We start from the raw sequence: 21,121 nt of genomic DNA on the forward strand, positions 1-21,121 counted from the left end.
CTCCCAACATGAGAAAAAGAAATAAATAATACTATAAAAAGAATATTAAAAACTTTCCTAGGGTTCATCCCTATACCTTAAATTTAGATATTGCAATTATACCTAAAATACTATAATTTTTAGTAAAACTAGCATAAAGATTGAATAACAAACGGTGCCACAAAAGTAGTTGACACACAACTGCACGAACATTGTAATATGGCACATAGTAAACGATGTCATACCAGTGCCCAGACACTGGGATCCAGGTTTTTTAGAGCTATCATAGGATGACAGAAGCACACTTTGTCATCCGAGTAGCTGACACTGGGATCTCATTTCGTAACTTCATAGTATAAATTATTTCAAATTGTATCTATTTGCAAATATAGTAATTTTGCATAAAAAATTAGATCCCAGTGTCACGCACTGGGATGACAAGAAGAGGGCTACTCGGATGACAAAAAAAGGAGCACTGGCATGACACCTGTAGCCCTACGTCATACCGCGATTCATTCGCGGTATCTCTTAACATAGATCCCGCTGCGGAATGACGAATTGCTTAACCGTCATACCGCGATTCATTCGTGGTATCTCATCCGCTAACACGCAGCGGGATGACGGTTGTCGTTTAGCTATAAATGTTTAAGAAATTTACCAAATAAAAAAAAGGCAAAAGAAGCCCTGGTCATTGTCTATTTTCAGTATTTGGCGTTTTTTAAATCTTAAACACTGCAATTTAGCTGCTTTTAAACGCAACTCACCTTAGTTTAAATGTTTAAGAAATTTACTAAGCAGAAAAAAAGGCAAAAGAAACCCCGCGTTAGCTAGTTGTCACTCTCTAATCCTGCAAATTGGCGTACTATACTGTCTTAAACGACTTATAAGCGCGTTTCAGCTTATATAGGTAAAAACCCAGAAATGTTGTGAAGACATAAGGTGCACATAGTGCAAAAAATTAAAAATAAGACGCCAACTACGTTGTTTTCTTGCTGTTTAATCTGCACAGATGAAGATAACTGAATACCTTCACTATCATGATAAGGGGGCTGGCGAAGCTTGTCAAGTAAGTTTTTCGTTTCTAACGGTTGTTGCCAAAAACTATGCAAGAAGTCTTTTAAGATCAATCACTTATCTTCAAAGCTTGAATAAAAGCATTCTGTGGAATATTTACGTTTCCTATAGAATGCAACCTTTTTTTACCCTTCTTTTGCTTTTCAAGTAGTTTCATTCTTCGCGTTACATCTCCACCATAGAGTTTAGCTGTCACATCTTTTCTATATGGATTAATCGTTTCTCTGGCAATAATTTTCCCGCTCACTGCTGCTTGAATCGCGATTTTATATTGCTGACGTGGTATTAGATCCTTCAAGCGTGCGCATATTTCACGCCCCCTTTTTTCTGCTCTGCTTTTGTGAGCGATACAAGCCAGTGCATCTACGGGCTCTCCATTAATTAAAAAGCTTAATTTATCTATTTGGCTTACCAGATAGCTGGAAATTTCCCAATCCAAACTTGCATACCCCTTGGAAATTGATTTTAGCCTATCGTAAAAATCAAAAACAACTTCAGACAGTGGTAACTTATATCTTAACAATGCTGTTATTGTGTTACCAATGTAAGATAAATCTTCCTGTTCTCCCCTCCTTTCTTCACATAGAGATAGAATCTCTCCCAAGTATTGATCAGGAACCATTATGGTTGCAGTAATCCATGGCTCTTCCACAATTTCAATTTTCGTTAGATCTGGCATATCACTTGGGTTATGAATATTCAAAACTTCACCACTTCGTGTTGTAACCCTATATATAACACTCGGTGCAGTTGCTGTTAGGTCTAAATCAAATTCTCTCTCGAGCCTTTCTTGAATCACTTCAAGATGCAACATTCCCAAAAAACCACAACGAAATCCATAGCCTAGTGCATTTGAAGTTTCGGCTTCGAAGGTAAAACTTGCATCATTTAAATGTAACTTCTCTAGAGCTTCCCTTAAATATTTAAAATCATCCGTCTTATGAGGAAAAATGCTACAAAATACCACAGGATGCACTTCTTTAAATCCAGGAAGTGCTTTACTACAAGGTCTCTTTTCCTCAGTGATAGTGTCCCCTACCTTGCAGTCTGCCACTTCCTTCATTGAAGCAGTTATAAAACCAACTTCACCTGCTGAAAGCTCTCTCGTCATAACTTTTTTAGGGGTGAAAATACCAATATTGTCCACTTGATATGTAGCATTATTAGACATCATAACAATCTTCATGCCTTTTTTTAGCACTCCATTTTTAACTCGCACTAAAATTACTACTCCTAAGTAAGTGTCATACCAACTATCAACCAAAATTGCTTGCAATGGAGCATTTACATCACCTTGAGGAGCTGGAAGTTTTGCTACTATTGCTTCCAGTACATCTTTTATTCCAAGTCCAGTTTTTGCTGATATTAAAACTGACTCACTTGCGTCAATGCCAATTACTTCCTCAACCTGGAGTTTTACCTTTTCTGGATCTGCAGCAGGGAGATCAACTTTATTGAGTACAACTATTATTTCATGATTATTGTCAATCGCCTTGTATACATTTGCAAGGGTTTGTGCTTCAACACCCTGGCTACTATCTACTATTAAAAGTGAGCCTTCATACGCTGCTAAACTTCGACTTACTTCATACGAAAAGTCAACATGACCTGGAGTGTCCATGAGATTTAGGCAATATTGATTACCGTCGTTTGCCGTATAATTAAGTTTTACCGTCTGTGCTTTAATTGTAATCCCACGTTCGCGTTCTATATCCATTGAATCGAGTATTTGATTGGTCATTTCTCTTGCTTCAAGGCCGTTACATTCCTCTATTAAACGATCAGCAAGCGTTGACTTACCGTGGTCTATATGCGCTATTATTGCAAAATTCCTTATGTTGTTCATTTATGGCCTACTATACTTAAACTATTTTACATTTTAAGTGTTGTGAGGGCAATTATTTATTAAGAGACTATTTACTCCTTCAATATAGACGACACTTTTTTCGAACAGGAAATAACCTTATTAACCATATAGTTTTCATGATTATTATCTATTTTAGGCAACTCATACAGATAATTTACCATCATTCCAGCCGACTGACTAATACCCTTTTCAGAGGTATCCGCCATCCGGTTTAATTGTTTTATCGATGCACCATTGCTTAAATGGAAATGTGCCACCGGGTCATAAGCATTTCCATTACTATTATTCACTTTTAGTAAATAATATGCACATAGTTTAAGCATGCATTGTTTAGTTTCATTTGTACATTCAACATTAGTTTTTAATTGCTCTGCACTTTCCAAAATTTCTGCACTAGATTGTTTTATATTTAGTTTGCCCAATAAAGTGACATCTTGGTTTAGATTGTTTTTTAGCCATTTAGTAAAGCCAGGTATTGGAGAAAGAGTCGCGTATGTTTTTATACTTTTAAACTCCTGTGATAGCTTTTCTACAACCCTTTTGATCAAAAAATTACCAAGGCTGATTCCAGATAACCCTGCTTGAGTATTTGATATTGAGTAGAATATAGCAGTGCTTGCACTACTTGGATCACTTGAAGGTACTGATTCATCTAAAAGGTGTTGAATGCTATCTACAATCTTATTCACCAATGCAACCTCTACAAAAATTAGAGGTTCGTTTGGTATTTTGTAATGAAAGAAAGCAAAACAGAGACGATCAGAATCTAGTCTGTTTTTTAAGTCATCCCAAGAGGAAATTTTATGCACAGCTTCATATTTTATAAGTTTTTCTAGCAATGATGCAGGTGAATCCCAGGTGATTTGACGAAGATCGAGTAGATCAACATCAACCCAAGTATAGAGTATATTTTTCAATTCGTTCTCTAGTGGATTCAAGCTTCTATATTGGTTCTTTAGCTTAAGCACATCAGAACGCATATCAACAATAAACTTGAGGCCTTCTGGTAAAGAAATAAATTGCTTTAATATTTTAGAACGTGGTGATTCAAGAATTTTTATTAAATCCTGCTCAAATTTATAGTTTAACTCGGGATCTTGGTTTTTCTTATACTCTCTAATTTTCTCATCTATTTCCGCTTTATTCGGATTAAATTTTCCTGCCAGGGTTTGTAGAAATTTTATTTTACCTTTCTCTGATAAGCTCAAGTACAGGTTACCAAGAGATACAGCGTTCTTACGCGCTGAGACCTCTCCTCCCTTTGGATTTAAGCACTCGTTCATCTTCAAGACTAAACTATCGATATCGCGACTGTTGCTTAAATCAGGACCGATGTTACCAATCCACGATCTTACAGCATCTGCCACTTCACCTAGTATTTTAAAAAAGCTTCTTACCGCTTTTTTGTCCTCAACTTTCACTATATCAGTTTTTACCAATGATTCTTTTGTCATAGATTTCCTTTATTATACATGGCTAATGCAAGTCAGGTTTCCCTACGTCATACCGCCGCGGTATCCCGCTAACAAGCAGCGTGATAACGAATTTGTCGTTTGTCAAATCGTCGGTAAACCCAAGTTATTTTAGCTACATATAGCTTAAGTTAAAGGAAAATTTTAGCTACATAGCAGGCACTATTACTGAATTATTAATAATTCAGTAATACAATAGACTTCTTGCACTACCTCCCAAGCCACAACTGTCATTCAGTAGAAACAAAAAAACTTACTTGACAAACTCCGCCAGCCCCCTTATTATAACAATAAGGGTATTTATGACTCAAAACTTGTTTTTGACCTGCAGGCTCAATGACAAAATTCAGTAAAAAACTCAGGGCATTTATTGGCGGATTACATAAAATTATAGCGGCTGCATGTCTTTTTTATTTTTTCTACATTCAGCCAAATCGCGCTTATTTTAAGCGTTAGCACATTATTACAGCGCCACTTACAGTAATATAGAGTCAAAACTCGCACCACGGGGCTTCTTTTGCCTTTTTTTTCGTTTGGTAAATTTCTTAAACATTTATAGCTAAACGACAACCGTCATCCCGCTGCTTGTTAGCGGGATCTATGCTAGGAGATACCGCGAATGAATCGCGGTATGACGTAGATTGCTGATAAATCGTCATCCCGCTACGTGTTAGCGGGATCTCTTGTTAGCGCCGCGGCGGTATGACGGTTCGCGGTGGCATGACGATAACTTCGTCATTCCGCTATGTGTTAGCGGCTAAGAGATACCGCGGCGGTATGACGGTCTGCGGCGGTATGACGGTTAAGCAATTCGTCATCCCGCTACGTGTTAGCGGGATCTAGAGATACCGCGAATGAATCGCGGTATGACGGTTCGCGGTGGTATGACGATAACCTCGTCATCCCGCTACGTGTTAGCGGCTAAGAGATACCGCGGCGATATGACGAGGGAAACCTGACTTGCATTAGCTATATCAAGCTTAAAATGTTGATAATCTTAAATTTCTTTGCTAAATTATAATAGTAGCATAGTTTGGCCTATCAACCAAAAAGAATTAAAAGTATACTTAAGGTCTCTATACTAATTATTATCCAAACTAATCGTCGGTTGTGCATCTTGCTCAGAGATTAGGGCAACCAACAAATTATTTATCAATTGAACCTTTTGCTTGCCATCTAATTGTAAGCTTTTGTTTTTTTCAAAATGAGCTATTACTTCCTCGACAATTCCTATTGCATTTTGCACTATATGCCTTCTTGCCGAAGTGATAGCATGTGCTTGTTGACGCCTTAACATTGCTTGTGCAATCTCGGACGAATACGCCAAATGCGATATTCTTGCTTCTGTAATCTCAATTCCTGCAATATCTAATCTTTGTTGTAACATTGACCGCAATTCATCTGAAATTCTATCAGAATTTTTACGTAAAGATTCCTCATCGCTTTCGCTATCATACGGATAATTGCTTGCTAATTCTCTTATTACTGAGTCACTTTGTACAAAAACAAATTCGTGATAGTTGTTAACATTATAATACGCCTTTGCAGGGCTGTTTACTCTCCAAACAATTACTGCAGAAATCTCTATTGGACTTCCATTTGCATCATTCACTTTTATTTTTTCTGTGTTAATATTCTGAAATTTTAGGGAAACTATATATTTGCTTGAAAAGGGAAGCGTTATACATATTCCAGACTTAAAATAAGTTCCAATATAATGACCAAAAAACTCTATCACTCTTGCTTCGTTAGGGTCATTAATAAAAAATCCTTGAAGAAAAGTCAAAATTGAAACAGCAGCAACTCCAAGCGCAATTGTGCTGTCATATGCCAAAAAAAGCAGCAATAAAATTAATCCTAGCGCTATTAGTACAGGAAAAAACCGGAGTTGACTTAAATTTCTATCGTTTATCGTATTCTTATCCATATTGTCTTTAAACTTCTTTTTCACTTGAACCCTCTCTGTTGATCGTTTTATTTATCTTATTTACAAATAGTTTAAACTCTCTTAATTCATGATCAGGCAATTTTACTTCAGTTTTATGCGCTATCGTAAGCGGATCGATGTGTTTGCCGTTATATATAACTTCGTAATGTAAATGGGGTCCTGTTGCAACACCAGTGCTACCAACATAGGCGATGACCTGCCCCTGCTTTACTTTAGAGCCTAACTTTATATCACCACTAAATCTACTTATATGCGCATAACAGGTTGAATATTCATTTTTGTGTTTTATTTTGATGTAATTTCCATAGCCACCATTCTTTCCTATATATTCTACCACACCCTCTGCAGCAGCGTATATGGGAGTGCCAAGCTTAGCTGCATAATCCACTCCTTTGTGAAAAGCAATTTTACCGCGAACAGGATGCTTTCTATTGCCAAATTTTGAGGATATGCGATAATCTCCATTTAAAGGATTTGCAAAAATTTCGCCATTTTTTAAGCTTATTCCTTCATTATTAAAATACCTTTCTTTGCCATCTTGCGATTTATAATGATATAAACTAATAGCTTTCTTGTTTATTGTCAGTGAAGCATATAAAATTTTTTCTTCAGTCTTCTGATTACCGAGCGATCTCTCAAAAAGAACCTCCAATTTACTCTTCGGCACAATGTCTTTTTTAAAATCAACACCAAAATCTTTATATATGTTGATCAATTTTACCACTGTATTTGGCGTCAACCCTTGCTCAATTCCCGTGGCAAAAAAGGAAGATTTTATGGTACTGGATATGAATAATAATCTTCTATCATGGTTACTTTCTGTCACCTCAAAATCCTCTCCTGTCATTCCAGCGCTTGACCAGTTTTTATTATACAATCGCTTGGTGTGTCCATTTGTAATTGAATTTTCTGGATCCAAGTAGTCAAGCACTGGGATGACATCTTTCTTGGTGGAAATTACCTTTATATCACAATGTTCGTACAGTTGTTTGTTTGACACTGGCTCTTTTTTCCTGATCCCATGCTGGAACAGCACTGCAAGATCTGTTGATGTTTCAGCGGTATATAACGGTAAGATAAAGAGCAGTATAAATATAATCAGCTTCATCATTTAAACAGCATCAACAAAAGTAAAATTACCTTCAACATACTGTACATCATCATTATCTTCTAATTCTTCAACCAATGTGAATAATTTATCGATCAACTCTTTATCGCTAATTTCAACTAGATCCTTTGGTTGCCACGAAAGACGAGCAAGTTCTGGTTCTCCGAATTTTGCATAAAAGGCATCGCGTACTTTACCAAAATCTTTTATTTCACAAGTTATAACGTGTAATCCTTCTTTGTCATTTTCCTCAACATTCAATACTTCTAACTCGATCCCATAATTAAATAAATCATCAAAATTCACACCCTCTGCTTTATAGACGATTAAGCCTACATGATCGAAAAGGTAACTAACACTTCCTGTTTCTCCCAAGTTTCCACCCTTGCGAGAAAATATATAACGCACCTCAGAAGCAGTACGGTTGCGGTTATTAGTCAAGGCATGGACAATGAGTGCAGTGCCAGAAGGGCCATGACCTTCATACTGGATTTCCTCATAATTTTCTCCAGCAACGTTACCGGTTGCATTTTTTATTGCTGTTTCCATTTTATCTTTTGGTAGATTTTCCTTGCGTGCAGCAAATATAGCAGAGCGAAGGCGCGGGTTGAGTTCGGGATCGGGCAGCCCTTGCTTTGCAGCAACTGTTATTTCTCTAATCAGCTTCGTAAATTTTTGAGAGCGCTTTGCATCCTGAGCGCCTTTCCGATGTTTTATATTTGAAAATTGTGAATGACCAGCCATATTCAAATAGTCAAAAACCTAATTATATATCAAAGCATAGAAAAAGCTAAAGCAAATTTTCAAGCCTCTGGCTTGGCATCTTGCAGATTTTCTGCTAATAACATACTTTCATACTGCTCAGCTTCTAAGTCAAGGCCAAGAGCTGAATGGGCTGCTACTAAATAGTTAATAGACTTAGAAAAATATTTAGAATCTTTATAGCCTGCCATATTCTGGAAACGCTTAATTGCTGCTAAATATTCACCACGCCTCAGGTAAAATTTACCGATAGAGTACTCTTTTGTTGATATATGCTCTGCGATCAGATTTGCTTTTTCCTTCATCTCGTCTACATATTCGCTGCCTGGAAAGAGATTAATGTACTCAGTGGCTAGCTCTAAAGTTTTATATGCAGTTTGCTGTCCAAGTTGCACTTTATTAACTTGCATGTAATAAGATAATACTCTTAAGTAGTATACATATGGTAAATCTTCACCATTTGAATAAACATATATATAATCATCCATATCACTTGCAGCACTTCTATAGTTACCCATATTATAGTGAGAAACCCCAGATAATAATTTTGCTTTCCTTGCCCAATAAGAGAAAGGGTACAAATCCTCTATCTTTTGAAATGCCCTAATAGCTTGTTTATATTTTTTCTGGTCAAAAAGTTCAACTGCTTCTTCATATAGTTCAGTTTCAGTTTTTTCAAGATCATTCGCATACGATTGTGTAAAGGAGCAAATTAGAAAAATAAAGCACGTGATTAAAGTCTTATACATAAGATTTTTTTCGATCAAAATAAAGTATAGACCTAAATATTACTTAAATAAATAAATTTCTACTAGGCAATAGCCGGCCCTTCTGTGTTTGAACCGCCATCTCCTATATTACCCACATCAGCACCTATTGAAACACCTTTTCCGCTCACTTCTATATTTGCTAGCTTCTTACTATAAGAACGTGCAATCAGTACACTTCCTGCTATTAAAAAGATCATACCTACCAAGCCTAAAGTAGGCCCAACAGCAGGATGTAAAGATGATGATAGTGCTATTAACATTATCCTTCTTATTAATAATATAGAAGAACCAGCAAGCATTAACTTAGCTGCAGACATATTGCTTGTCTTTTTTTCAGATTTCTCATCAAAGCCTTGCTCTTTTTCTACTTCAGAATTTTTACTTTTTTTGTACTCACGATAGCAAAAAGTAGCGCTTGCTACAAAGAAAAATAGCCTAGAAATTGAAAAAGCTACATCTCCTATTATTCCTTGCTCTAACGCTTGACTTACTATGCTAGCCACAATAACTAATGTAACTAAAGCAGCATCAGCATAGTTAAAGTAATCATCAACTGTATAAGGAATGTCTCCCCTTTCTTTTTCTATTATTTCCCCATTTTCAATATTCTCCAATTCTCGTTCTTTTTGTGCTATTTTTCTATTATTATAAATTAAATATAGCGTGCAAATAAGATATAAAGTTGTAAAGGGTAATATAGTATGACCTAATGCGCTGCTTATAAGGCTGAGTAATACCTGATCGCTACATGTTTTTTCCAGTTCAATTGCCATTAACAATGTAAATGGCATCATTGTCGCCAATGATACATATTTTCTATGTAGCTCTCTTTTTTTTAGTGTTAATAGCTCTTGTTCTAGCTTCTTCTTTTTTTCTGCTTCTCCTACTTTTAGCATTAATAACTCCTGTTCGAGTTTCTTCTTTTTTTCCGCTTCTTCTTTTAGTGTTAATGACTCTTGTTCTAGCCTTTCCTTAAACTCTTTCTTAGGGTTCTCTTCATAAACACTTGGTTTTACAGGATCATTTGTCATAGGATTCTTTACGTAGAATTTGCTATTACCCACTTCATATGTCATATAAACCCTATTGATTTATGAACTAATACATTATACAGGATTTTAACTATTCAGTCAATATTATGAAAGTATTAACCACTTTTATATATTAACTGTTTCTCAAGAAATTCAGTCAATCTGTTTGATGCCGGCTAGAACATAATTATAGCCTGACCACATAGTTATAATAGCTGCAACCCATAAACAAATCACACCTATATATTGAATCATATCATAATCGTTCATTATTAGCGCTACTACAGCAATCATCTGTAGAAATGTTTTAATTTTTCCAGCTTTGCTTACAGGTAGACTAACATTTATAGCTATAAGGAACTCCCGTAAACCCGGAACTAATATTTCCCTACAGATAATGATAATCGATGGTACTATTGTAAAATCATTTATCTTCTGCTTATAAACTAGCATAATTATCGTTGAAACCACTATTAATTTATCAGCAATTGGATCAAATAGCTTGCCAAACTTTGATTGGACTTTCCACGTACGCGCCAAGTAACCATCAAAAAAATCCGTAATGCACGCAAACACAAAGATTGATATTGTTATCAGGCCTGCATATTTATTTTCTATATAAAAACTTAATATTATTGCTGGTATTGCAAGTGCACGAGAAATTGTAAGCAAATTAGGCACGTTTTTCTTAAGCATGTAATGTCATCTTACGTAATAGGTAAACTTATACAGAAGTACAACAGAGTTCACAAGCTAATAGTTTACAATTGAACATTTATAAAAACTCCATATACTTAAAAATTACAAGCTTAAAATATAAGAATGAACGATGATTTAGGTAATACCACAAAACAAGAGGCACTTAAGTATCACAGTAGAGGTGGTAACCCTGGTAAAATTTCAATCATGCCAACAAAACCTTTATCTACCCAGTATGATTTGTCACTTGCTTATTCTCCTGGCGTTGCAGCTCCGTGCCTTGAAATAGCTAAAAATCCTGAGGTTGTTTATGATTATACGACAAAAAGCAACTGTGTTGCTGTCATTTCAAATGGCACTGCAGTGCTTGGGCTTGGTAATATCGGCCCTCTTGCTGCAAAACCTGTCATGGAAGGCAAAGCTGTTTTATTTAAGCGTTTTGCTGATATTGATGCAATTGATATAGAAGTTGGTACAGAAAATATAGAAGATTTTATCAATGCAGTAAGGTACCTTGGGCCAAGTTGGGGGGGGATAAATTTAGAGGATATAAGATCTCCCGATTGTTTTATAATAGAGAAACGTCTGAATGAACTGATGGATATTCCAGTGTTCCATGATGACCAGCATGGAACTGCAGTGGTTGTTGCAGCTGGTATAGAAAATGCTCTTGATATTGTCGGAAAGAAATTAGAGGACGTTAAGATCATTATGAATGGTGCTGGAGCAGCCGGTATTGCATGTTTAGAAATACTAAAGTCCATGGGCGCTAAAAATATAGTGCTGTGTGATAAGCAAGGAGTAATATACAAAGGTAGAAACGAGGACATAAATGAGTGGAAGGAAAAATATGCAATTGATACTTCCGAACGTTCTCTACTTGATACAATAAAAGGCGCTGATGTATTCATCGGATTATCTGCAAAAGATGTATTAAATGAAGAGATGTTAAAGAGTATGGGCAAAGACCCGATTATTTTCGCTCTCGCCAACCCCGATCCAGAAGTAAGGCCTGAGTTTGCAAAATCTGTGAGGCCAGATGCAATAATCGCAACTGGCAGGTCAGATTACAACAATCAAGTCAACAACGTAATGGGATTTCCTTATATATTCAGAGGAGCGCTTGATGTACATGCAACAACAATAAATGATGAGATGAAAATTGCAGCTGCAGATGCAATAGCAAGGCTTGCCCATGAGCCAGTGTCTGACGAGATATCTGCAGCCTATGGCGGTCGTAAAATGAGCTATGGACGTGAATATATAATACCTACTCCATTTGACCCAAGATTAATTTCTATAGTATCTCCTGCTGTTGCAAAAGCCGCAGTTGATTCAGGTATTGCAAGAAAGGCAATACAAGATTGGAGTAAATATGAAAATCAATTGAAATCTCGCCTTGCTAGTGCACTTAACACGCTGAATCTACTGTCTCCACAATATTAGTAACCATATAATCAATAATTCAATTGCACCCAGTCGTTTTAGATTTATAATGAAAGTATTGTAATTTAAAGCAAATCAATGACTATTGCAATTCACGAATTAGAAAGGATCATCAAACAATCGTTCCCCGACGCTGATATAAAAGTTCATGACCTTGCTGGAGATGATGATCATTATCATTTAAAAATAACCTCCAAGCGCTTTCTTGGAAAGACAAAAATAGAACAGCATAAAATGGTATATAAAGCTCTGGAAGGTCAGTCTATACACGCCTTGCAACTGGAAACTAATACTTAAAATAAGGTAAATTTATGAGCAGTTTTGAACAAATAAAAAAAGATATAGCGGAAAATGATGTGGTGTTGTACATGAAAGGCACTTCTGATTTTCCTCAATGCGGATTCTCTGGACTCGTCGTGTCAATCCTAAAAAAATTGAACGTGAAGTTTAAGTATATTAACGTGTTGGAGAATGATGAAATACGTGAATCTATAAAAAAGTTTTCTGATTGGCCAACAATTCCACAATTATATATAAAGGAAGAGTTTATCGGTGGTTGCGACATCACTCGCAAGATGTACGAAAAAGGCGAACTGCAAAATTTATTGAAGGAAAAGAAAATTATTGCGGAATAAGTACCAAGAAACCAGTGCCCAGACGCTGGATAACGTAGTATACTATGAAAAAGGATCTTATGTCTTAAACCTTATCACCAGGCTTAACAAATAGGTGGCCCAATACTATTAACTTTATGGGTTTACCTTCGTTATTTGCTACTATCCAAACCCCATCGCTCTCATGATCAACAATTTCTATTGGTACAAATATTACATAATTATTGTCGTCAACAATCTTTATTCCAAGAGCACCCTCGTCACTTAAGCTCAGGGCTGAAGAAGGAACTTTATATGTAAATCTTTCGCCTGAAGGTAGCCTTACGTTGGCAGTTAGTCCCTGCAAGGATATCACTTTATTATTAGTTACCTTCACTTCTACCCTATAAGACCCAGTTTTAGGCTTAGCAATTTTACTAATAAAACTTACTTCACCTGCCAATTCTTTTCCGTCCAGCAAATTAATTTGAGCTGTGCTGCCTAGCTCTATTTTATTTACTTCATTTTCCGAAATGTATAACACTACAAGAATTTGATCGAAATTAACCACGTCAGCTATTTTTTACCCAGCATTAACAAAATCCCCTTCGTTTGCATTGATTTTATCAATATAACCATCTATAGGAGATGTGACTGCAGTATTTTCTAAATCCAATTCTAGCCTTTTTAGGTCAGCTTTTGCACTTTGTAACGCAATAAAAGCTGCTTCTACTTGTATTTGTGCTCCATAGCCTTTTTTATTCAGTTTGTGAGAGGAATCATACTCAATTTCACGCTGCTTTAATAAAGCTTTGGCTTTCTGAGCTTGCTCAATCCTGTCATAATCTTCTATCTTTAACACTACATCATCTCTTTTTACCTTTTCACCATCAGGTAAATAAATAGCAATAATCTTACCACTTATTTTTGAGACAAGGCTAGCTCTATGTAAGGGATTTACCGTACCAGAAAAATTTAAATATATAGTGCGGTTTTGCGGTACACATTCTTGAGTTTTTACTGAAAAGCTACTAGTTGCATTATCACCATGAACCGCCTGATCTTTTTTTAAAAATGCACTGCTGCTAAAAAACAGTAGAATAAAAGCAATACTGGAAATGATGATTACTTTATTTCTCATCTTTAAACAATAGAATTTGTTAACTAATTTTGTTAGAAACAACTGCATAAATCTTCGAATCAGAAATGCAAGTATAATACATGCACCATTGTCACTCCATAAATAATTTTATATGAGAACAAACACAAGATTTTCCTACAATAAGTAAGTTTTTTATTGCAAAAATGCAATTTTTAATCGAACAAAAATGTAAAATTGCAAATAAAGTTGTGCATGAGACTGAAAATTTCCATCAAATGATATTATGGAAATAAGAATATTGTAACAAAACTCAGTATATTAGTATATATTTAAATAGAGTTTTAACGCTCCATTAAACGGGTACTCAATTGTTCAACACTATCAATTTCAATTTGTAAAGTGTCCTTTATAAACTTATCAGCCTGGTCTATGTTCATTGAAACTCTATATTTATTGGGATTTGGCATGAATTTTTTTATAACAGCTCTACTTTTCAATAAATTCCATTTGCATTTCTTGTATATTACTTTCTATTTGCTCTATTTGTTCTATCAACCTTTCTTCTAAGTCAAGATTACCGCTCAGCCTCGCTTCGGTTCTTTCTTTTCGTAATGCATTTAATTCTTTTAGTAACACTATATTATTCCACACAATTTCTGCAGATTTTCTCTCGTTCAGTTGGCTATTTAGTACACTAGTTTTTTCAAATACATACTTTATAACGTCAAACTGTTTCAATTCTTGTAACAAAGCCTCTTTACCAAGTTTGCTTTTGTTACTTATTACATCAATTACACGCTGTTGTAATCTTTTCATCTCATTAGTAAATTCAAAATGAGAAAATTGCTCAAAAAATATAGGACGGTTCAAGATTTCAGGAAATTCTACGGCTATACGCAAAATTATGGCCTGATTTTGCTCCGCTTCAATTAGCTCTGGAGATTTGTTATGAAGATACTCACCTTTTGTTGCTCTAATTTTACTATTAAAAATCTGTTTTTTGAAGCTACTTCTTAGTTCACTAGCCTTATTGTAAAAATAATCTCTATAATACCGTCTAATACTGCTGTTGCTAATAGTATTTACATATTCCATGAACCTGTGCTCAAGAATTGAATATTTTTCTGGAGCAAGTTTTTCGTAGCTTTGCAGACTATTACTGACTATGTGATGCCATAAATATTCAGAATGCAGTTTTGTTGAATGGTCAAGAGCAGTCAACACGTCTTCTTTCTTGTATGCCAGTTCGTTACATATATCGTATGGATCTTTATTACTCGGCAAAGTCACAAACTTTAACGTATATCCAGGCTCTAATATTGGCAGAGCAAGTTCTGCAACTCGGGTAGCAGCATGACGTCCAGCACTATCTCCATCCATACAGATGGAGATTTCTTTAGCAAATCTCCATAGATTTTTTATCTGTTCTGCAGAAATTGCGGTACCAAGTGGAGCAACTGCATTACTAATTCCCGCTTGATGTAGCGCTATAGTGTCCATATATCCTTCAACAACAAATATGTGCTGTTTTTTACGTATTTCGCTTAAAGCAAAGTTTAATCCGTATAAATTCTCCCTCTTCTTGAAGAGCTGACTCTCTGGGCTATTTAAATATTTTGGCTGTTGCTCAGAACTCAGCGCACGTCCGCCAAAACCAATAACCTTTCCTGTAATGCTCTGTATAGGAAACATTAGCCGGTCATAAAAATAATCATGAAAATTTTTGTTTACTAATCCAATATCAATTAAAATTTTGTCTTCAATACCTGAAGAGTTTAAATACTCTTTCAAACCAGAGTTTGATGCATAACCTATCTTAAATTTATCTATGATTTCAGGTAAAATCTTACGCTGCTTTAAATAATCTATAACGCCCTGATTTTTTTGTGCAAACCAATTTGCAGCTAAATCAAGCGCTAAAAATAGTTTATTGTCCTCTTTTGTAATACTAAGACTTTTGGGCAGTTCAACACCTGTAACCGATGCTAATCTTTCCAATGCTTCTTTAAAGCTTAATCCTTCAGTTTGTGAAATAAATTCAAATGCATCACCACTAGCTGAACAACCAAAACAGTAATATAACCCCTTAGTATTGCTCACCGAAAAAGATGGGGTTTTTTCGTTATGAAATGGACAGAGCCCAACAAAACTATCTCCTCTTTTTATTAGCCTGACTTTTTTACCTACTATGTCAGATAATAATAATTTTGATTTTATAATATCTATATGATCCATCTTGTTAAATTAGTAGTAGGATAAAAATTATACAGAATTTATACACAGCTGACTCGAAATTTATTTCAAGGCTCGCAAAAAATCAGGACAGCTTGACAAAGAACCCAAAATAAATTACTCAAGAATCATGAATATAATTAAAGAAGGTTGATTTAAAGTAGGTACAGTAAATGGTTTCCTTGGATAGCTACTTAGATGACAAAAGAAGGGCATTTGAGAATGAAGAGGAACTATAGCTCCATAAGGTGTCATGCAAGTAGCTGACACTGGCATCCAGGAATTTTGATTGGACACTGAGCTGGTGAGCATAAAAGTAGCTCTTTTATGCTAAAATGAACGTCTTTGACGAGATTGCCAGTGTCTGGGCACTGGGATGACACCCTTCCTTGGTGGACTCAAATCGCAACGTTCGTACAGTTGTGTACTTGACACTGTAATCTATTCAATTTATTAAATCTTATCTGCTTTAATTATATCATTTAATTAGTATAAAATTAATTATTTATATGTCAGATATAATATCAATTGCCTCAGATCATGCTGGTTATGAATTAAAATCAGAAATAAAATCCTACCTGGAAACCCTGGGTTACACAGCGGTAGATCAAGGCTGCACTGCTAAGCAAAAGTGTGTAGATTACCCAGATTACGCTGTTAAAGTTGTAGAAGATATAACAAGCAAAAAAGCAAATTATGGGATATTAATTTGTGGTACAGGTTTAGGCATGAGTACTGTGGCAAATCGTTTTGAAGGAATCTACGCTGCTTTATGTAATAGTGTTGAGATCGCAAAATTAGCTCGCGAGCATGGCAACGCAAATGTACTGTGTCTTGGTGCAGGATTTACTGCGAGTGGATTAGCAAAAGACATAGTCAAACAATTCCTCGAAACAGAATTTTCAAAAGAAAGCAGACACAAAAAACGCCTTAATAAACTCAGCAATATAACCTCTAAGAAAAAAAAAACAAAAACTTATAACGAAGATGAAATATCAAAATTCGCTAAAATGGCAGGCCAGTGGTGGGATGAGAACGGCAAATTCAAACCATTGCACATGATGAATCCTATTAGAGTATCTTACATTATTGAGAAAATAAAAGAGTTAAAAAAATGCGATTTAAAAGAATTATCATTGCTTGATGTTGGATGCGGTGGTGGCATTTTGTCAGAGTCAATGGCACGCGTTGGCATTAACGTTATGGGAATAGATGTATGTGAAGAAAACATCAACGTAGCGCATTCACATGCGAAAAAAGTAGGGTTAAATATAGAATACATGCACACCAGCATTGAAGAGCTAAGCAATGACAAGAAGTACGACGTGGTTCTGTTGATGGAAGTAGTTGAACATGTGGATAATTTAGAGCTTTTCATGAAGAAAGCAATAGAGCTGCTAAAACCGGAGGGGTTAATCTTTATATCCACAATAAATAGAACTATCAAATCCTTCTGCCTTGCAATAATTGGTGCAGAGTACATATTAAATTGGCTGCCAAAAGGTACGCATAACTGGAATAAATTTCTCAAGCCGTCAGAAATTGCAAATCACTTAAGAGAAAATAATGTAACGCTGCAAAACATGGCTGGCATGGAGTACAACGTAATAAAGCGTGAGTGGAATCTAACTAAAGGTGTGGATGTTAATTATATACTTTGTGGAAACATTGTAGTTTGAGACGGTTCTAATATCATCCCAGTGCCCTCTTCTTGTCATCCCAGTGCCCAGACCCCTTAGACAATGTGCCATCTTTTGATTTTGTCCATTCTGGGCGGGGTTTTCAAGTTCTTTGATCTTAAATACTACATCTACTTTATCAAGATCAATGTTAACTTCTTTTACTAATGTCCTAATAAGACTACGTTTAGCTTGCCAATCTAGGTGTTCCAATTCCTATTTAACACTAGAATAAAAGCCCTTTATGCTATTTGTAATAAGATTCATTTTCTGCCGTAGTTCCTTTTGATCAATCACCTTTTTTTTCTCTCCTTCAATCTCTTTTAAACGTTCCTTCATTTTTTTTATTGCCTGCTTAAATTCTTCCTTGCTTATATATTTTTCCTCACTTATATTCTCTTGAATATAATAATCATTTATAAGTTCTTTAATACTTTGTTTTAATTGACTCTCACGTCTTGCAAACCTTTCATCTAATAATTCATTCTTATGTTCTGAAATTCTACATTGGTACTCCTTCACCATCCTATCTGGATTTTTTAATACACTTTTTACTTCTTCCCACACAACTGTTTCCAACACTTCTCCACGAATAGATCTGTTAGTGCATACCTTATTACCGTAAAAATTTCTTGTACCCAGGCAAGTGTAATAAGTACTCACAATCTTTTTTTCTTTGCCGTAATTTCGTCTTCCGCAGTAAGCACGTCCACAACACTTACACACAACTAGCTTTTGCAATAGATATGTCTCTTTTCTTTGCTGCACTCTTGCTCTCTGTTTATTCTCAATCAATTGTTCTTGTACTACATTAAATAAATCCTCGTCAACTATTCTCGGCACCGGTATATGAATCCAATTCTCTTCATCTGTACTGTAAATAGAGTGAGTTCGCCGGCTGTTACTTTTTTTTGCTTTGACTTCTAGCATTACTGGACCCGCCTTTGTTTTACCATATGCTGCTTGCCCCTTGTATGCTGGATTTTTTAACATCTTATGGATGGTGCTTGAATGCCACACCTCTTTCCCTGTTTGTGTTCTAACAGAAGCTTCTCTTAGTCTCTTTACCGCTTCTCTAATACTTACCCTTTCCTCTCCAATCCACATGAACACCTCTCTCACTACTTTTGCTTCCTCTTCATTTATTTCAAATTTGTTTTCTCCTCCTTTTACATGCTTTCTTATATATCGATAACCATAAGGTGCATTGCTTATCACACTCACACAACCTTCTCTTGCTGCATGCAGTTTTCCCCTCATACTTCGTATCAAGATTTGTCTCAGTTCAAACCTTCCTACTGCTCCTTGCACATCTGTCATTAAATCGGACTCTGGTGTATCATCAACCTTATGATTTGAAAAGATTATTTCTACTCTTGCTCTCTTAAATTCATCTATTACATCTCTTTGATCTACAGGATCACGTGACAACCGATCTAGTGAATAGATATAAATCTTATTAATTTTTCCTTCTCCTACTTTATCACGTAAATTCTTTAAACCTTCACGCTCTAAATTTGACCCTCTACGACCATCGTCAGTGAATACATATTCTTCCAATAACTCATATCCATCTACAGCAATTCTACGCTTAAGCTCTGCAATTTGGCTCTCTATTGTATGATCCCGCACTTGTCGGTCTGATGAAACTCTTGCATACAAGGCCACCGTTATCATCTTTTTCTACCTCCTTTTCGTTGTTTCTTTTTACTGAATACTTTAGTAACTGCTCGTAAGCTTCTGATAAATGTTTATCTGCTAACTCATCAGGCTCATAATGGCAGTTAACAATTAACGTTCTTTTCCGCATAGTTTCTCTCCTGTAAATGTCTTCGTACTTCAGGCACTCCCTTTTTCCATAAATCCATTTATCAGCTACTCTTACGAAAAAGACGCAACCGTTAACCTTCGTTTTGTTTTACTTTTATGCAAAATTTTAGAAACACATACGCTATCTTTCATCAATTAAGCACTCTCCCAAATCATCAAGCTCCTTTTTTCCCATAATCACCTCTTTCTTAGCCACAGCCCTTCTAGATTTTCACAAGCTCTTCTTTTACACCTGCTGCCGCCTTATTTTTTCTATAAATTCCCTCTGTTTATTTGCGATTTTTACGTTCTCTAACATTTCTTTTATCTCTTCTCGCATAATACACTGCTGTTTTTATCCTTTTGCTCTACATTTGCTCCGGCTTTTACTAGTTCTTCTACTATTTTTACCTCACTCACCATGCATGCCAGGTGTAATGCGGCAAATTTGCTACTACGTTCCACTGCGTTCTCCTGCCTTTATCAGCTCTTTTGTGTTTTCTACACGTTACTGCTAAGTGCAGTGGTCCCGGCATCTGCTGCATCTACATCTGCTCCTTTTTTACCTCACTTTTTTTGGATCTAAAATTCCTACTGCATAATGCAATATTGTTCTTTCCTTCTTGTCTCTTTTATTAATATTTTCAAATGAGCTCTCTACTAATTCTTTCCACCACTTATTAAATTCTTCCTTGCTTCTTTTACTAAATCTCATAATTACCCCAATATTAAACCATTATAAAATCGCCATTTTGGCTTACTTTAGCGCCTGGTAAGTTTTTTATATTTACCAACCACTTTTTCATTTATGGCTGTTTTGGCATAAAAAGCAAGTTTTTTTTTACAAAATATACACATTTTTTTCGCATACTATATTAAGATATAAATCTATATATTTAGTATATTAAATAAAAGCCACTTGCTTCTTCCTATTTCTCTTCGAGTAGTAAGGATTCTTTTTCTATTAATTCCACTACTTCCTTAAAACTCATCACTTCTCCCTCCGGGCCTTTATTACACCTTTCCATTATTTCTTCTATTGCCTTGTTTGCTTCTCCATTCATCACTTCTACATCTCTCATATTCACTCCCTTCTTTTCTAGATAACTTGTCACCCTCGGATAAATTTTTGCATAGTTTAGTGGGCTGCATTCAAACCTATCTATTGCATTCATATCTCCTCCTGCTTTTATCAGTTCTTCTATTGTCCTTATTCTTCCTGCTAAACTTGCCAAATGTAGTGGCACTGCTTTGTTATTAGACCTTGCATTTACTTCAGCTCCGTTCTTTATCAGGGCTCTCACATTTTTTCTACGCCCTAAAAATGCTGCTAGATGCAACGGCGTTTCATTTCTATTATTTCTCTCGTTAACGTTTGCTCCTTTTTTTATTAATAGCTCTACTATTTCTGGCTCTGACACTTGTGCTGCTCGGTGCAATATTGTACAACCATCTGTGTCTTTCTCATTTATTTGTTGAAACTCGTTTACTGATATTGCTTTCAATAAATTATAAAAAGCGTTTTTTGTTTCTTCTTTTAACTTTATCAT

The 21,121-nt window shown here is 35.6% G+C and overlaps 5 protein-coding genes across 5 annotated transcripts; 2 read left to right on the forward strand and 3 right to left on the reverse strand.

The window, feature by feature from the left end:
• Positions 1–1,102: 1,102 nt before the first annotated feature.
• Positions 1,103–2,899, reverse strand: LOC105557556 (translation factor GUF1 homolog, chloroplastic-like). Its single transcript, XM_012004812.1, has one exon. The coding sequence runs from the start codon at positions 2,897–2,899 to the stop codon at positions 1,103–1,105; it is 1,797 nt and encodes a 598-aa protein (XP_011860202.1).
• Positions 2,900–2,970: 71 nt separating this feature from the next.
• Positions 2,971–4,374, reverse strand: LOC105557557 (malonyl-CoA decarboxylase, mitochondrial-like). Its single transcript, XM_012004814.1, has one exon. It carries the CDS (start codon positions 4,372–4,374, stop codon positions 2,971–2,973), a length of 1,404 nt encoding a protein of 467 aa, XP_011860204.1.
• Positions 4,375–10,833: 6,459 nt separating this feature from the next.
• LOC105557558 (NADP-dependent malic enzyme 2-like) lies at positions 10,834–12,156 on the forward strand. Its single transcript, XM_012004815.1, has one exon. It carries the CDS (start codon positions 10,834–10,836, stop codon positions 12,154–12,156), a length of 1,323 nt encoding a protein of 440 aa, XP_011860205.1.
• Positions 12,157–12,234: 78 nt separating this feature from the next.
• Positions 12,235–12,791, forward strand: LOC105557559 (uncharacterized monothiol glutaredoxin ycf64). Its single transcript, XM_012004816.1, has 2 exons — positions 12,235–12,412; positions 12,496–12,791. The coding sequence occupies exons 1-2, from the start codon at positions 12,235–12,237 to the stop codon at positions 12,789–12,791; spliced, it is 474 nt and encodes a 157-aa protein (XP_011860206.1).
• Positions 12,792–20,500: 7,709 nt separating this feature from the next.
• Positions 20,501–21,121, reverse strand: LOC105557560 (ankyrin repeat, PH and SEC7 domain containing protein secG-like). The gene has a single exon (XM_012004817.1). It carries the CDS (start codon positions 21,119–21,121, stop codon positions 20,501–20,503), a length of 621 nt encoding a protein of 206 aa, XP_011860207.1.

This window comes from Vollenhovia emeryi, unplaced genomic scaffold (genome assembly GCF_000949405.1).
Source record: "Vollenhovia emeryi isolate VEMERY1.0 unplaced genomic scaffold, V.emery_V1.0 DF939457.1, whole genome shotgun sequence".
Lineage (NCBI taxonomy): Eukaryota > Metazoa > Arthropoda > Insecta > Hymenoptera > Formicidae > Vollenhovia > Vollenhovia emeryi.